General features: G+C 36.1%; 1 protein-coding gene across 1 annotated transcript; it reads right to left on the reverse strand.

Annotated features, from left to right (window-relative positions):
* Nucleotides 1-304: 304 nt before the first annotated feature.
* On the reverse strand, nt 305-15,452 carry LOC125386773 (SET domain-containing protein SmydA-8-like). Its single transcript, XM_048413904.1, has 5 exons — nt 15,447-15,452; nt 14,917-15,171; nt 6,198-6,434; nt 554-733; nt 305-328 (listed from the first exon to the last, which is right to left on the reverse strand). Exons 1-5 carry the CDS (start codon nt 15,450-15,452, stop codon nt 305-307), a joined length of 702 nt encoding a protein of 233 aa, XP_048269861.1.
* Nucleotides 15,453-17,079: the final 1,627 nt, after the last annotated feature.

Below are 17,079 nucleotides of genomic sequence, written 5' to 3' on the forward strand. Positions count from 1 at the left end.
ACTACGAGAAAATAGGAGAAATCTATTTTTCTCACGAACGACGCTTCCTCTTCTCGAACTTTCTCTTAAGGGCGGCTAGCACCCTTCCCTAACCACCAACATGGAAATTGACCAATTAACAGTAACGCCAATTTCCCTCACTTTCCGAATGAAGGCTTTTCTCCACGAATCCGATGATTTCGTGCCCTTAGGCACACCCGTCATAGTTTTCCTCGACAGCGTTACCGTGATGGAGAACCTCTCTCCGGTACGATCTAAAAGACGATTCAAGTAACTCTCAGATACGTAGTGATTGCCTCGTGCATTAACATTGATTACAACCTAGACGCTGAAGAAAAGTAGAGTTCGTCATCCCCTTGACCACGGATTCGTTAGTGAGCCTAGGATCATTGTCATTAGCTTCTCGAGTATCTAATTATCGCGATTACTTGTCCAATTCCATCATAGTCATATTTGCACTAGTAAATATCTCCTCTATTGCATAATGATCACGTCTAGCGCCAATAGGGATTCGTTTCACGCCCTCAACCCTAACTCAAATCTTAACGCCAACCCGACATATATATATAATATAGTCACCTTTTGCAATAGGTACTGCAGCATGAATAATCAGCCCTCCAGTATCAGTGAAACTTTTCGAGCAATTTGCTTTACAGTTATGCTCAAGTAATGATGTCAGTTCGTAAACTGCTACGTATGGTGGATCAGTAAGCGGAACTTCATGTCCATTAACCTGCAATTTAAGTGTTTGTCATTCATATTTTGTCAGATTTATTTTTAAACCCATAGAATGTATGATATGTTTATATTTGATCAAGATAATTAAAAGAGTGCTGATTGAAAATAATATATAGTTGGATCCCGTATGACACGATGCTTCTCTAACGTGGACTAAAAATTACGCCAATGCTTCCATATAACGCGATTAAGAAGCTGCAGCAAATGACTCTTTTCTAATATAAAAATATGTAAGTCTTTGAATTAACTCGACGCGCAGTTTTGCATTAACTCTTGTGCTATAAAGAGTTGTTTACAGTTGGTATTGTGAACAGTTATTATTGTGAGTCGCATATTATTTTGTCATATTAAGAAAAGACTACATATTTATTTAATTATATTTTTTTGCACTCTTGAATTCGTAACGGAACGTATATCTCGCGTTATAGGAAGTGCTATTGTACTACATTGTAACCGTATCAATTATATACACAGATCCATTGATTAATATCTGAAACAGGTCTTTACGTCTCAGAGCTCAAGCTTTCAAGCATTAACTCAAGGATCTGTCAGGTTAAACACGATGCGTAAACGAGAAGTCAAGATACATTTTGTACTTTTGCTGCGTATTCGCCTCAAACCGAGGAGTAATGGGCACAAACGCGGCCGTCACACTGAGACGCGATCTAATGCGGTGCAAATATCCATCGAGTACAGCGTACTAATCAAAGTCATTGACTCAGTCTCGTCAAAGAAACAGGAAGTACTAACGATAAGAAGTGTTTACGTAAAGCGATTAGTTCATAGTGCCGTATATTCGATTTCCCAGTGAGAGCGTGTCTATGATAGGAAACTTGCCGTTGGCAAGTCTATATCACAAATGGCGCAAAAAAGAGCAGCAATTTGCAGCTGAATATTATTGAAGCTAACGAAAAAATTTCCATCATTAAACCGCAAGTGAACAATAGTTTAATAGATCTTATAGAAGTTGGTACCCCTCCAGTTAAAGGTGTTGAGGTTATCTGTTAGAGGAACGCGTGGATGGATGTGTAACAGAAATATATTTGAGTATAAATGTAAGTGTAAATGTAAGAATAAGTGTAAGTATAAGTACAAGTATAAGTACAGAATATGCTAATCCAGATCCACACGCTGGCAGTGTTACATTACAACAGAGCACCGAAGACATGGGCCTATGGGTATTTGTGTAGTATCGTGGGCAAAAGGCCTAAGATATCGGTCGAACCATAAACAATATCGCGAGAGCCGCGGTATCGTCGGCTCTATCGTCGTCGGTCTTTTCAAGTGAATAGTTTCGTGGAAAAGGCCCTGATAACCGTGGCCACGGGCGTTTGCGGAACACGTGCGCGATAGGGCGGGAAAAGACAAAGGGATGCTAAAGTTAGTTGAGAAGTGTTAGTTGAGAAGCCGGAGAGAGCGAATGCAAAAGCCGGACAATGGGAGTTGAGAAGCGAGAGTGAGCGAGTGCAGAAGCGGGAGAGTGTGAATCGGGAAGTTGAGAGCCGAGTATGAGAATAAGACGTATGACAGCATTGTAATCAGTTCGTTATTTTGAATATTATTTGTTAAACCAAAACATCATTACTTATCCTTCCTTTAAAGACTCTATTAAGATACTACAATTGTATAATTACGAAAGTGGCCTGTCTATATCCCGCTGCATCGTCTGTACAAGGCACGTTCCAAAAAAGGTTATGAGTCTGAGAGACCTTTCAAATTGATTTGTATTAGATAATTCTTAATGGCTTCGAAGATCAGGAAAACTAAACAATAAAGCAGATGTAGAGTTTTCTTAGAAGTGAGAATTATTTCAACAAGAAGCAACAATATCTATTCATCAAAGAAACGGAAAATCATTCCACCTGATAATTTGATTAAAACAGTCACGGAACATAATAAGTGATTGAATAATATGCCGGATAGTAATCCGTTTAGCGTACTGGCGGAGCTGGATAACGAATCTATAGGAAGCAACACAACTGCCATCGAAAAGCAGCTACCAAAACCTTCACCAATATAAATCGAAGCTCAAGTCAAAGAACCACTCATAGAACTAATGGAAAAAATAGCCAATGATGACTGTACTCTCAAACAAATGAGAGATAATCAGGTCAAAGTCCAAGTTAATACTCCTGAAATTTATAGAGAACTTACTCTCGTATTAAAAGATAAAATGCAAACTTCTACACTTACCAACTAAAGAAGAATAGAAGCTGTAAGATAGTACATAGATGAATGCATCCTACAACCAACACTATAGTTCAATAATTGACGAACTGAAGGAACTAAATCACCAGGAAAATTAACAACATAATTAAACACGCCGACGTGAACGTGTTAATAATAATGAAAACCATTAAATAAAATTTTCTCAGTACCATACAGAAACTGACGAATACTATCTGAATTTTATTCTATTACGATATACTTGGCAACGAACAAGCTGATGTCATTGTTAAAGAAGTTGCAAACTGATTAAAATATGTTCTAATTAACCAAAACACGGAAACATTATTATCAACCATGTAAAAACAACGATAAAATCTGAAATAAAACTAACGAATCAGTATACGCAATATACCTATGTTTTATAACAACCATCCATTGACGACTAACAAGGTGTTGATACAAATGCGGAAAACTTAGACAATATGAACAAAGATAGGCACAAAACCAGATACCCCGCTCACGTTCAGAAATCATATAAAAAGTACAAATTGGTTGAAGATACTAAATTACATTATAAAACTTAATTTCGGCACTATGACAACGAAACCAAGTTATTGTGAAAAAACTACTCAACGTGGTAATTTAAATCTGTTTTCAATTGTGTGTTAATTTATAGTCAGCGAATTATAGTTTTAATATTATTGTAATAAATAATTTTTTACTATAATATAGTCTAATAAGCTAATATTTTAACAATATTTAAATAAAAAAATAAATTATAATATAAATTAATAAACTAATTTTTCCTACCTTTTCAGTACTTCTCGTTTGTTACTTCGAGCTTGCGTTAGTATATGTGAACATTATATGAACGTATACCCTATAGCAGTTATTTAATGTGAGATATACGCAGTGTACATTATGTTCATTATCTTCCTTTATTAAAATTGTTTAGTAATAAGCAACAATAGACAATGTAGACGACAATAAATAATAACTCAAAAAATGTTTGATACTGTTGTCTATGCAGTATAGTGATACTACATGATAGAGCTTAGAAATTAAAATTGTGCGCTGTCCAAATCCGCAAAAGCCGATAATTGCATTAAACGGCTTTTGTCGTTGTAAACACACACGCAGTCGACGTAAAAAGTATTCGTACAATAACTGATTTCAACAAAAATTTTGTAGAACATCGTTTATTAATAAAATTTTAACAAATAAAAGTTATATACGCATTTTTACAAGTCTGTAGAATAATTTTCATGAAATAAAGCGGGGATATCTATGTTCTCCGTGAAAATATTAACAAATATCTAAAAAATGGCAAAAATATATGCGTAATAAATATTCGTACAGTTATAGTTTAAGGGAAAAAATTATCAAGACAAGTACAATAATTTTAGTATTTAGCAGATTCCTTTTGATTTTATTATGACTTGAAGCCGTTGTCACGTAAAATAAAAAAAGGGGTAGCTCGAACGAAAAGAAAAAAAAAAATAAGGTAACAAAAAAACAAAAGAATTTATTTCTTGTACTCTGAGTTTACACTGACTGCGATTTGGTTCTGAGCTCCAGCCGTGACTTTCCAAGACTGAAGCTCTTACAATTTGACTTTCTGTGGGATCTGTTTCTTCTTTGTTTGTCATCCCTCAATATCCCCACTACTCTGTAGGCATACGTGAGGCAAGTACTACTGTAGGCATACGTGACCGTTGCCACGCTTCTAGAACATTCGGTGGAAGGACCTTTGGGATATAGATGACTCATTAGGCACTTCGGCGATATACATTGTCGCCAAGGTCGCCACATCTTTATCTCCATCATCGGTCCATCGGATTTGAAGTATGTCGGTCGTGACAGTGACACCGTTGTGGCATTTGTCGTTGAATTTGTCAGATTGACAAAAATCCTACTTACAATATTTTTCCATTTTTGTAAAGGTGTCCTCATAGAATCATTTCCAGACGAAATATGGTGACTCTGTATTTTGCGTTTTAGGTGGTCCCATATATTTTCAATAATGTTTATATCTAGGAATTGTGGAGATATTTTAAGTGTTCCCGAATATTGTTCGTTTTTCAAACCTATTTGTTCTGCCGCGCAACACATCTGCACGCCATCCCGCGCGGCTTGCCAACCAACGGTCTACGTGTCGTCCTTCGAACACTCCATAGGCCCAAGGACCCACCATAAAGTTGCAATTCTAGCTGCATTGTTCGCACACATGGTCTAAGCACATCTGTTTGCCAAAAAGACTTTCTAATTCTAGAAGTGTTTTCAGCTGGTTTTTTAGAAAGGTCCTTGGGTTTATCACGTGCTCTTAAGCATTACGGAGAAAGCGAACAGCTAGCCAATAAAACAATCAGGTTTTCCCATGAACAAGGTCATCTATCAACCACGATGGTAGGAGACCTTCTCCCCATCCCTTCAAGCATCCGCGTAGGGCAAAACCAATCGACATCGCGGATTGTTACCCTCACATTCTTAACGAAAAGTATAAACAACGAATCCGCGTTCGTCATGCAAAAGGGCACACCCACATTGAACTTTCTTCCGTCTCAACGCTAGAGCGCCCAGTTAGTCAAAGATCTAACGCCGAACTTCTAACATTAAGTCTCATACCGTGCTAAGTTATTAAGTGTTTATATCTATTCAATCGTGTATACTAAGTGTTGGAAATATAAATTTTAACTCTGTGAGCCACAGTGTTATCATACCTGAATCACCCCTATTATCTTAATCGAAATACGGGGATCGAACTATTCGTGGTGTCGATCATTCTAATCGTAACGGGAATTTACGACTCCCGTTGGCGCGTATTCTAACGACCGCGTCTCCCCGCGATAGCTCGAAAATACACTATTTTCTCTGCACTTTGATGCAGATTGTCTTTTATGCTATGAAGCGCTAACTGTAGAAATATTTATCACGCGTAGATATTTTTCTAGATATTTATTAATAGTTGAAAAATAGAGATAGAAAATTATTTTGTGAGAAAACTTATTTTCTGAAAATTAGTTTGAAGGCTTCTAGGAATACATATATAATTTCTATTTGTTAAAATTTAGTTATTAAGCGTTCTACGAAATGTATTACAAACGTGTACTAAATGTTCTACTATAATTTTGTTATAGTTAAGTTCTGTACAAATACTTTTTGTATTGACTGTATCTGGGAATATTATACGTTACGGAAACATACTTTTCGAGAATATTTATTGAATATGTGACATTTCTATTCGTCTTAATATTTATATCGCAGATTTAAAATATTGATTGAATTTCTACCTGCAAGATACCGACGATTTTTGTCATTTCCTCCTCCAATATATCATCTGTTTTGAAAAATCTTTTAATAAAGCGAACAGTGTTTGACAGTTCATGGGAATTTATTCGATCGTAATGACTTTCGAGCGATAGTAACTTCTTATAAGATTCCAAATTAACATCCTTCGATGCTAACGCTCTTATGACAGTTATACATTGATAACTTGGATGTGGGTGGCCAAATTCAGTTATAGATACCTGAAACATTACATTATTATATCAGTATACAATGTTAACAAATCTCTTTCATACGTCTACCGATAAAAATGTATAAGAATAGCTTTAGAGTTTCTTCTGACATAAGAAATAGCAATAATCGAACAAGAAGCATCACCCGAGAATGACACGCCGATTTTGATGAAACTTTGCGTATTTATTATGCAATCAAAAATATCTCACACAAATTTTTTATCGACGATCGATTTACCCGTAGAGACAGGAAACAGCTCTTAAAGTTGTTCACTAAAAACATATTTTCTGGAATGTCTCTAAAATTATGAATCTTGTGCTTTTGGACGAGTATGGTTAAACCTTTTCATTCAAAAGGCAACTCTCAGTCACCACCAATATTGGTTCGTAAGTTGGTTCCTTAGCTCTTTTTGTTCTTTGTCGGGAAGTGTAAAGTGTTAGACTTTTAAATGGAGATAAAATATTTAATCCCAACTCCGAAACTATGATACTGTCAACGTCTCCAACGTTAGTTCGGATTTGACGATCATGGCAAAAGTATTATAGTTTAGAAACCCCAAAAAAGTGGTTTTCGGAAGTGAAATTAGTTCAAACGAAGATGTTTGATTTTGAACTGTTGAAAAATGAGATCAACTATATTAAAGAAGAATTTCGTATATTCTAGAATATTACGAAATCATATTTTCAAAGATGTAAATATAGATAAATTATTAGAGTATAATGTTTTTGTAAGTTGATTTGTATATAAAATCATTTTACGCTAGCTGTAAGACACGCGTCTTGTATACGCTGAATCATCCGAAGTTGCTGCTACGTCCGACCGAAAAAACCCTCAAGTGCGAAGGGTTAAATCAACTTCTTCGGTACGATGCGCTACTATAGTGGTTTTTGCGAATGTCATCTTATATTATCTTATATTATATTATATTATATTATATATATTATGAGATTACATCTTATATTATATTACATATTATATGTCATCTTATATATTATCACTCTACTGACTCATTCGCTCACCGTTTGAACTAAATGATCTATTTCATTTGTCTTGCTTCATACGCTTTTGCCTTCACAACGTTTTATAACAGTGTTAACAATATACAGACAGAATATATAATCTTTGTTTTTGGTACGCCAGTGTCAGGTATGAATTGTTGTTTTTCATTAAAATAAATATACCATTATTAGATGCTCTTTTTAACATGCCGATCCGTATTCTTATAATTTTTCAGAATCTTCAACCTTAAAATATCGCTTCAAAATAGAAAATTAAGAGCAATTTGAAAGACACTATCGCGTTATGAGTGTGAAAATTGTAACGTGGGTCTATGTGTCGTACCGTGCTTTAAAATATATCACACTCAATTGTATTATTATTTATGTAGTATATTAATGGGTCTTTAGAGGAAAGGACAAGTAATGATGTTTTGATTTAATAAAAAATATTCAAAACAACGAAATGATTACAATGCTGTCGTACGTCTTATTCTCATACTCGGCTTTCGACTTCCCGATTCACACTCTCCGGCTTCTGCACTCGCTCGCTCTCGCTTCTCAACTCACACTGCCTTTAGCATCTCTTTGTCTTTTCCCGCCCTATCGCGCACGTGTCCCGAAAACGCCCGTGGCCAGGGTCACGCAGGTCTTTTCCATGAAACTATTCACTTGAAAGGACCGACGACACCTTGATGTACCCGACGATGCCGCGGCTCTCGCGACATTGTTTACGGTTCGGCCGATATCTTAGGCCTTTTGCCCACGATACTACATATATTTTTTTTTTTTTTTATTATTTATTTATTAAAATTCACAATTTGTCCAATTTGGACATTTGGTGGAATTTTTTAACGGTTAAATTAGCATGTTGGTGGCTACCCCCAGCGGGGTACCATCCTCGTGTTTCTTAGGTTGTGTCCTTTATAAGGTCTGCTGGGTGCTTCCTTTTTAGTCTTCTGTCCATATTTGTGATTTTGTATGTTTCCGCAGCTAGCCGGTTTATGTGTGTTGCTATTCTTAATTTGTATTTCTCGGAGTATCTGTTGATTTCTTCCTTGACCGTTGGCATTCCCAGGTCCCTTCGTATATCTTCGTTTCTGACGTACCAAGGTCCGTTTACTATTGTCCTGAGGATTTTAGCCTGTATTACCTCTATTTTGTTTATATGGCTCATTGCTGCCGTCCCCCATAGTGGTATTCCGTACGTCCAGATTGGTTTTATGATCGTTTTATATATTTTTAACTTGTTTTCTGTGCTTAGTTTGGATTTTCGGCTTGTTAGCCAATGCATTTGTCTTCTTGTTTTCTGTATTTTTTCTACTATTGATTTGATGTGTAGTTTCCAGGTGAGTTTTTGATCTAAGTGGAGTCCTAGGTATTTGACATGCTTTGTTTGCGTTATATGCGTGCCGTTCAATAGGATGTTTGGTGGTATCTTTTTCCGTAGCGTGAATGTAATATGGTTGCATTTATTGGGGTTTGCTTTTATTTGTTTTTCTTGTAGCCAATTTTCTATTTTTGCGATGTGTTCTTGTAGTATTTTGACTGCCGTTTCTGGGTTAGTATGCCTGACTAGTATAGCTGTGTCGTCCGCGAATGTCAATACTGTGCTGTTGGTAGTTGTTGGTATGTTCGCCGTGTATAATGTGTATAGTATTGGGCCTAGGACGCTTCCTTGTGGTACCCCGGCCTTGATGTCTTTAACTTGAGAATGTGTGTCCTTGATTTTTATTACGAAGGTTCTGCAGCTTAGGTAGGATTTTATTAAGTGGTGTATTTGCTCCGGGAATTGTTTCCTAATTGTTTGTAGTAGACTTTCATGGTTAATTTTATCGAATGCTTTCTCTATGTCTATGAAGAGGGCTGTGCAGTATTCCTTGCTTTCTAGTGCTACTATTATTTCGTTTATAAGCCTGTGCATTTGCTCTATCGTGGAGTGTTTGTTTCTGAAACCAAATTGGTGATCCGGTATTAGTTTTTTTGTCTCTATTATTGGTTTTATGCGGTCGTATATTATCTTTTCCAGTATTTTGGAAAATACTGGAAGCAGTGATATTGGTCTGTAAGATGCAGTTTGGTGCGGGTCTTTGCCTGGATTATGTAACATTTTGATCTGTGCTAATTTCCATGGTTTGGGGAAGTATTGAATTCTTAGAATTGCGTTGAATATTACTGTTATTAGTCTTATTGCTTTTGGCGGAAGGTTTTTTAAGATTTTACCATTAATTAGGTCGATTCCTGGCGCTTTGTTGTTCTTTGTTTTATCAATTATGTTTCTAATTTCTTGTGCCGATGTTTTAGGTATGGTGTATTCCTTGTCGGCTGTGGTAGCAGTGGTTTGTGGATCCTCCTCCGTATGACTTTTGAGGTTGCTGTTGTTGGTAATGTGTGGTGTGAATGTGTTGTAGAGGTGGTTGGAGAATTCTTCAGCTTGTTCTTCGTTGCTTCTTGCCCATGTGTTATCTGCTTTTCTGATTGCCGGGACGGGTATTATTGGCTTCCTTATTTTTTTCGTGGCTTTCCATAGTGAATAGTTGGTGTTCTCGTGTGTGGAGAGTGTCTCTATGAACTTTGAGAATTCGTTATCGTTGTGCTCCTTTATTTTGTTTTTTATTTCCTTTGCAAGTTTGTTTAAGTGTTTTTTGTTTTCTCGGGTTCTGTATTTTTGCCATTTTGCTTTTGCTTTTCTTTTTTCTTTGATTTTGTCGAGTATTTCTTGCGGTATTGTTATTGTTTGTCTGCTGGTTGGTTCGGGAGTAGTGGTTGTCCTTGCTGCTTCCTGAATAGTTGCTGTCAATGTTGCTACTGCCTGTTCTATGTGTTCAGGAGTTTTTAACGGGATGTTGCAGTTTATTTTGCTTTCTATTATTTCTTTGAAAGTTTGCCAATTGGTGGTTTTATTGCATAGTGTTTCTGGTTTGCTATAGTGAATTGGTTTGTTTCTGTATTCAATTATTATGGGTGTATGATCGGAGCTGAGCTCGAGGTTGGGTGTTATTTTTAGTTTATTTGTGTTTAGTCCCCTTGTAACTGCAAAGTCCAGAAGATCTGGTTTTTTGTTCAGGTCAGTCGGCCAATGTGTCGGTGTTCCTGTGGATAATATATTGAGGTTATTATTTCTAATGTATTTTTCCAGTGTTCTACCTCGAGGTGTAATGTTTCTTGATCCCCAGAGCGTGTGCTTTGAGTTGTAGTCTCCCGCTGCGATGTACTTGTCCCCTAGGTCCTGGAAGTATTCTTCCCACATTTGTGTTGTTATTTTGTGTCGCGGAGGCACGTATACTGCTGACAACTGGAAGTGGTTGCTGCTAGTTTGAACTGTAACAGTGGTTGCTTGTAAATATTCTTTGTTAACTTGGCTGTGAAGATGATGTTTGATATCGTTTCTGACTATTACTGCTGTCCCTCCGTGAGCTTTTCCCGAGGGGTGTTTGGTATCATATATGGTGTAGTATGGTATTTTCAAATAGCTTTTTGTAGTGAAGTGTGTTTCTGAGACAAGTAATATGTCTATATTATTATTGTATATGAATGTTTTAGTTTCGAGGGCCCGTTGTTGTAGGCCGTTTGAGTTCCAGGCTGCTATTTTTAGAGTGTCCGTTTTTATTTTTTGCTTAGCACGTTTGTAATTAATTGTAGCATGACTGTGATTTGTTGGGTTTGCTGTTTGAGTACTGCATTTTGTTCGCTTATCATTCTGGTTAGCATTTCGGTGTTCTTTATGGATTGTTTGAGCAGTTCTTTGATTTCTGTAGTGTCGTTGTTACTATTGCTGTGGTATTGGTTATGTGTGTGTGTTGGTTGGCTGGTTACTTGAGCATAGCTTAGACCACCAATGGTGTTGGTGCTGATAGGTTTGGTGTTTATTGCTTGCTCTGTATTTGGTAATGTTTCAGGTTTTGTGCTGTCATGATGGGCTTGTGTGTTAGTGCTTGTCCTGCTTCGTAGGGGCGGGAACAGTTTTCGTTGTAGTTGTTTTCTTACTTCACAGCCTTTATAGCTGGCTGGGTGGTTACCGTTACAGTTGAAGCATTTAACTTTTTCTATTTTTCCTGAATATGGGCAGTGTGCAGTTAAGTGATTTTTTGCGCACTTGACGCAGGCTGGGCTTCTGTTGCAGTAGTTTTTAGTGTGTCCGTATTGTTGACACCGCATGCATTGAGGTATATCTTTTTTGTGTCGTGGTGGTTCGACTGTTACTATTGTGTTTAGTATTTGTTTGATATCATATATTTCCTTGTTATTGATTCTGGGTTCAAGTTCTATTAAGAATAGTGGTAGGGGTTGCTTAGTGTCGAATCTTGTTATATTGTTTATTGTTCTAGTTTGATGTCCAATTTTAGCTAGCTCATCGCTTAGTTTATGTACGTTGGTTTTAGGATGCAATCCTCTTATGACAATTTTATAGCTCCTTTCAGTTTTAAGCTGATAAGTGTGGTAGATGGCATTTTTTTCCTTTAATGCTTTTATAACTTTCCTAAATGATTCTGGTGTGTTTGTTTGAATTTTTACTTGATCCAATTTTGTTTGCTTTATTGTGTAATTGTTTTTCTCTTCTAGATTATTTAGTAAATCAATGAGCGGGTCTATTATTTGGGCCTCGACAAAGATTGGTGGTGGTTTTGTAATATGGTTTGTTTGGGTAATGGTTTTACTTACGGGGTCAGAGTCTATTTCTTCAGTTAGTGAGTTGAAGGAGTTACTTAGTGGTAATTCTTGCAGCCATCGCTGCTTTTCTGTGACTGGGTTTCCTATGGCACTTGTGTCTGTGGTTGTTTTACGTTTTTTGCTAGCCTTCACTGGCTTCCAGCTTTCATCCTGGTAGTATCCTTCATGTTCTGAATTGCTATCTTCCTGTCCCCGATGCTCTTTTGTTTCTTCTGTCTCCATGTTGGTTTGTTTGGTTTTTATATAATATGTTTCTCCTTTTGTTGCTATGTTTATAGTTGGTATCTGCATTGTTATTTTATTTCCTCCTCACTATCACTTTGCAGCACTATTACTTTGGAGCACTTTTTCACTATTCACTTATACCTGGAGAGGACGACCGTCTAGACACGTCCGTCCTCCTCGGCTGTCCGAGCAGGAGTACTACTACATTTATTAAAGTAAATTATTAAAGTTACAGTATATGCATCATATCTTTAAGAAAAATTATAATTTAGTTATCAAACACTTCGTTCCAATGTGCTTGCATAGGGAGCAGCATTATCCGTCACACATTGCAGTGCAATATCGTCCATTTATGTAAGATTAAGACAGTATAAAATAAATTAATTGTAAGCTAGAAAATATTCTTTTAAAAACAGGAGTAACATTCGCATCTTAAAAAACAATAAAATGCATTCTTTTAACGATTAATTCTGCAACATTCCCGATTCTGGATTATTCCAAAATGCTCTGCACAAGTAACGACCCCTTCTATACTTATTTGAATTGTATATTAAAAATCATTATTGTTTTTTTAATATTTTTTGTTAATACTTATTGATTTTCATGTAAACGCATTGATCAGAATTTTGATTTTACTAAGATTTTAGTTTGATTTTATATTACAATTAGATGAATTTAAATTCAAGTTGGATTAGATTTGTTACTGCAGACAATTGTTACGCTTGGATTGAAAACTTAAAAAAAGTTAACCAGTAGAAATGCGATATATAGAATGTTTCACTTAAAGCAGGCCATCTAAATATTTTCTCTGTCTATGCATAATACGAGACATATTCCTTACGTAATTTAAGTGATTTCAAGTGGTGATTTAGATGGATGAACATTTTTTAAATAAATATTCTTTCATATGTTCTTTTCCAGGTAACCCATGTTTTTCTACGTATACATAAATAATTTTTGTTGTTGTATGTTATAGCTAACGTTACTGTATATTCATTCACGTACAATAGTACGATTTTCAAACGATCTCGGATTCTAATATTTTTTAATTAATGGAATTTACTTCCTGCGAGATTACAGGTTTCAGCGATAACAAGAGGTCGATCGTCAATTTGAAATTGTACAGGAACAAATGTACTATTTCTGTCTAGATATTCAAGGATTTGGTAACTGTTAGATATCTCAGTGTATCGACAAACGATCCGCGATGCATTATTCAAAGTAGGAGGAAGCTACTGTAACGTAAATCACGTCAGAGACCAGGACACTGTAACCCCAAACTCTTTTGCCCTGATGTCACCTTAGGCGACCACTTCTAAACATTCTCCAGACAGCCGATACTTGAACATTACACATGGCGACCTTGGCGACAATGTATATTGCCGGAGTGCCTGAGGGTTCATCTGTGTCCTAACGATCCTTCCACCGAATGTTCTGGAAGCGTGGCAGCGGTCGCGTGCGCCTGCAGGGTGGTGGGGATGATGAAGGATGAAAAACAAAAGAAGAAACAGATGTCACCGAAAGTAAAAAATATTGTAAGAGCCTCAGTCTCGAACGGTCACGCCTAGAGCTCAGAAGTGTCTTATAAGTGTATAAACGAAGTAAAAATAAAGTTTCTTTTTTTTTAATTTCTTTTTTTTATTTTACGTGACACTACAATGGTTTTATCGTGATCTGTATACGCAAGTGTCGATGGAAACAAGCGTGCGAGATGTAAATCTGTTACTCGTAATAGAATTCGGAGGAACATCATCACCAATTAATCAAATTAGAAGGTTCGTGAGAATTATGTATCGATATAAATCCAACATTAATTTGGTATTAGCGTGTCAAACATATTCCGGATGCCTGATTCATAAAAATGTTATCCTTTTCATCTATTTTTTCATCAAGGCCTTCACAGAAATCACTTTTCAAATCGCGTATTGTAGTATAGTGGACGAAAGGCCTAAGAGATATCGGGCGAACTATAAACAATGTCGCGTGAAAGCCGAAGTGCCGAAAGACAGTTTCGAATAGTTTCGACATTGATCGAATAGTTTCGCGGAAAAGACCTGCGTGACCCTAACCACAAGCGGTTGCGGAACACGTGCGTGGTGGGGCTAAGACGAGAGACAAAGGGATGCTAAAGGACAAAGACAAATTAACAGTCAGTGTTGGTTGAGAAGCCAGAGAGTGTAAATCGAGAAGTTAGGGAATGCGAATTGCGTTGTCGAGAGAGTGTAGTCCGCGTGTGAGAGAGCGATGGAACCATAGTGACGAGAGTGGCAAATCAACTATTTAGTTGTCTTAATTATAATTTATTGTGATTAGCTTACGTCAAACAACCATCGTTTCCTGTTTAACCAACATCTGTTTAATCCATTTATTTTAAATAAACTAATTGTAGTAAAGATACTACAATATTTTTAAACGCTGTATACGGTAAAAGTTGAGTTGCTGTTATATATAGGAAGAAGTTGTTCAGAATGCTGATGTTTTTAAAAAAACTGATGGTTTCAAAAAGTGCGAGTATTGGAAGAAACGGTTTGCAGATTAGTGTTTAGCTTACAAAAATAAAAATAGTTAGGTTATCTTAACAATGAAGTAGTGTAATTACCTTATGATCTCTGCGAGTAGAAGAAAAATTACACTCTAATCCATAGTCTTTGCAATCTTGACAAAGAGGCCAACCACATTTTTCACAAGCTACTGCAATGCTTTCATTCAAGACCGTGTAACAGCGAAGGCACACAGGAGCACAATTATACATAGGACCTGCTATCAGAGGATGATCATCTTTCAAAACAATTTCCCCAACTTTGATATTTCGTGTGGCTATACAATGACGACCCAATAAGGAATCTTCCGCTAACTGTAAAACGAGGTACGTAATTAATTTCGAATTTTTCTTTGCAATTTGCCCAAAGTGGTGTAATAATTAAGATTGGTAGCACGCGAATGACAATGTTTATTGAGATGCTATTGCGCCATGATTATAGTCCGTATACATGTTTATAATACTATTTAATAGATCAATTTCATATTCCTTGTATAATCTTCTAATAGTTCTAGTTTCGTAAAGCTTCGTCTCTCGTATCTCTACGATGTAGTTACATTTACTTTGGATAACGTTAAGCCTTTTATTACCCTCATTTTCATACACTGTTAGAATATCACATTTGTTATTTACGAAACTGAATGTGTATCTAGTAAAGCTGGTATTATCAGCAAACACAAATACTTTAATGTCCATGAATGTTGAGATACCGACTGTGTATAGCGTATATAAAATTACTCTTAAGACACTTTCTTAGAAAATTTCTACGTTTATGTCCGTCTATACTTTCTTATAGAAACATGCCCTAATGGTTTGTAACACAATCTTACATACCATATACTATCGAAGACTTTAGTTAGAAGTGCTGACCAGCATTACTTATCCTCTAGTGCGCGATTCATTTTATTGGGTATTTCGTACATTTGTTGAATGATTGGGGTTAGGTTGGGGTTATTTATTCCTTTACTCAAATTGGTATTGTAACGGATTCTAATTCGTCTGCTTCGTTCTGAGATATTGTGTTCGTGCCTAGTACACGCATATATCGGCAATTAAAGAACGGAATTCCTCTTTGAATTTAATTCACTCTCCTTTGTGGACAGTTATTCGTGAGTCACGCGAACCATCCAGAAAGGTAAGATCGCTAATTGATTTGTTAATTAAATAAACGTCTACACTTGTTATCTGATATAAAGAGAGGAACACGTTTTTAATTACACCAAGGAGATTTTTCAAATAGAGATTTAGAACGGTTTTTCACACAAGGTTTTTCATAAGCTTTTAAGCACTCTTATGCCAATTCCGTGTCAGTTCCTCTATAAAATTTATTTTTAAAACATTCATTTATAAAACTCTAGTAATTCTCAAGCGTCATCCGACGAGTATCCTCATCCCAATATAGTATCTTTATCTCTGAAGGCATATTAGCGAATGGCGAATTACAAGACTCGCAAAGTTAGATAAAATTATCTAAGCCAGACGATAGGATATTTGAATTTGATTCGAGGCAGAACATTTTTTACTAAACATCTTTATAAACAACAAATTATATACAAATAATTGATTTAATATTTGGGTCCTAATATAATATAATATGGTAATTATGTAATATTTTGCACTCTTTTTTATTTTTATCTCATCGCAGCTTTGGATTCCGAGGTTTTGATGATTTTTGAATCTATTATAAAGATCCACATTTTGCATAACTTTTTCCTGTATATGTAAATATCGGTCAATAACTCCAGAGATATTCGCAAAAAACTATCAGTGAATTTTGCCTATAATTGTGCGGCCGTAACAGCGCACATGACACAATTAGTTGCCGGTCGTCTACAGGGTGGGTCGGACATCGCAGTACGACGGGACAAGGGCTGATTCTACACGAAACAATAAGTCGAAAATATAAAGTAAAATTTTTTCATACGATGCTTCGTTCCTGAGAAAATTGAATTTCAAACTTTGTCAAGTATACTTAAGTACACTTAACTTGGTTAATTGTAAGTGCCGATTAGGTAAACAATCAACACGAGATTATTATATGCGTGAAAATAATTAAAAAAATGTTAAACAATATTTTCCGGTCCCGCGCCCCACTTTCAAGGAAATGGAGTTTGAATGTATTTAATTACTAGCACGTCTGATACAGGCACATGATATAATTTTATTGAGATATGTGTAATTTTGTGTGCTAGACTAGATTAGCCGCATAGTAGTGACACACGT

This window comes from Bombus terrestris, chromosome 17, assembly GCF_910591885.1.
Source record: "Bombus terrestris chromosome 17, iyBomTerr1.2, whole genome shotgun sequence".
Lineage (NCBI taxonomy): Eukaryota > Metazoa > Arthropoda > Insecta > Hymenoptera > Apidae > Bombus > Bombus terrestris.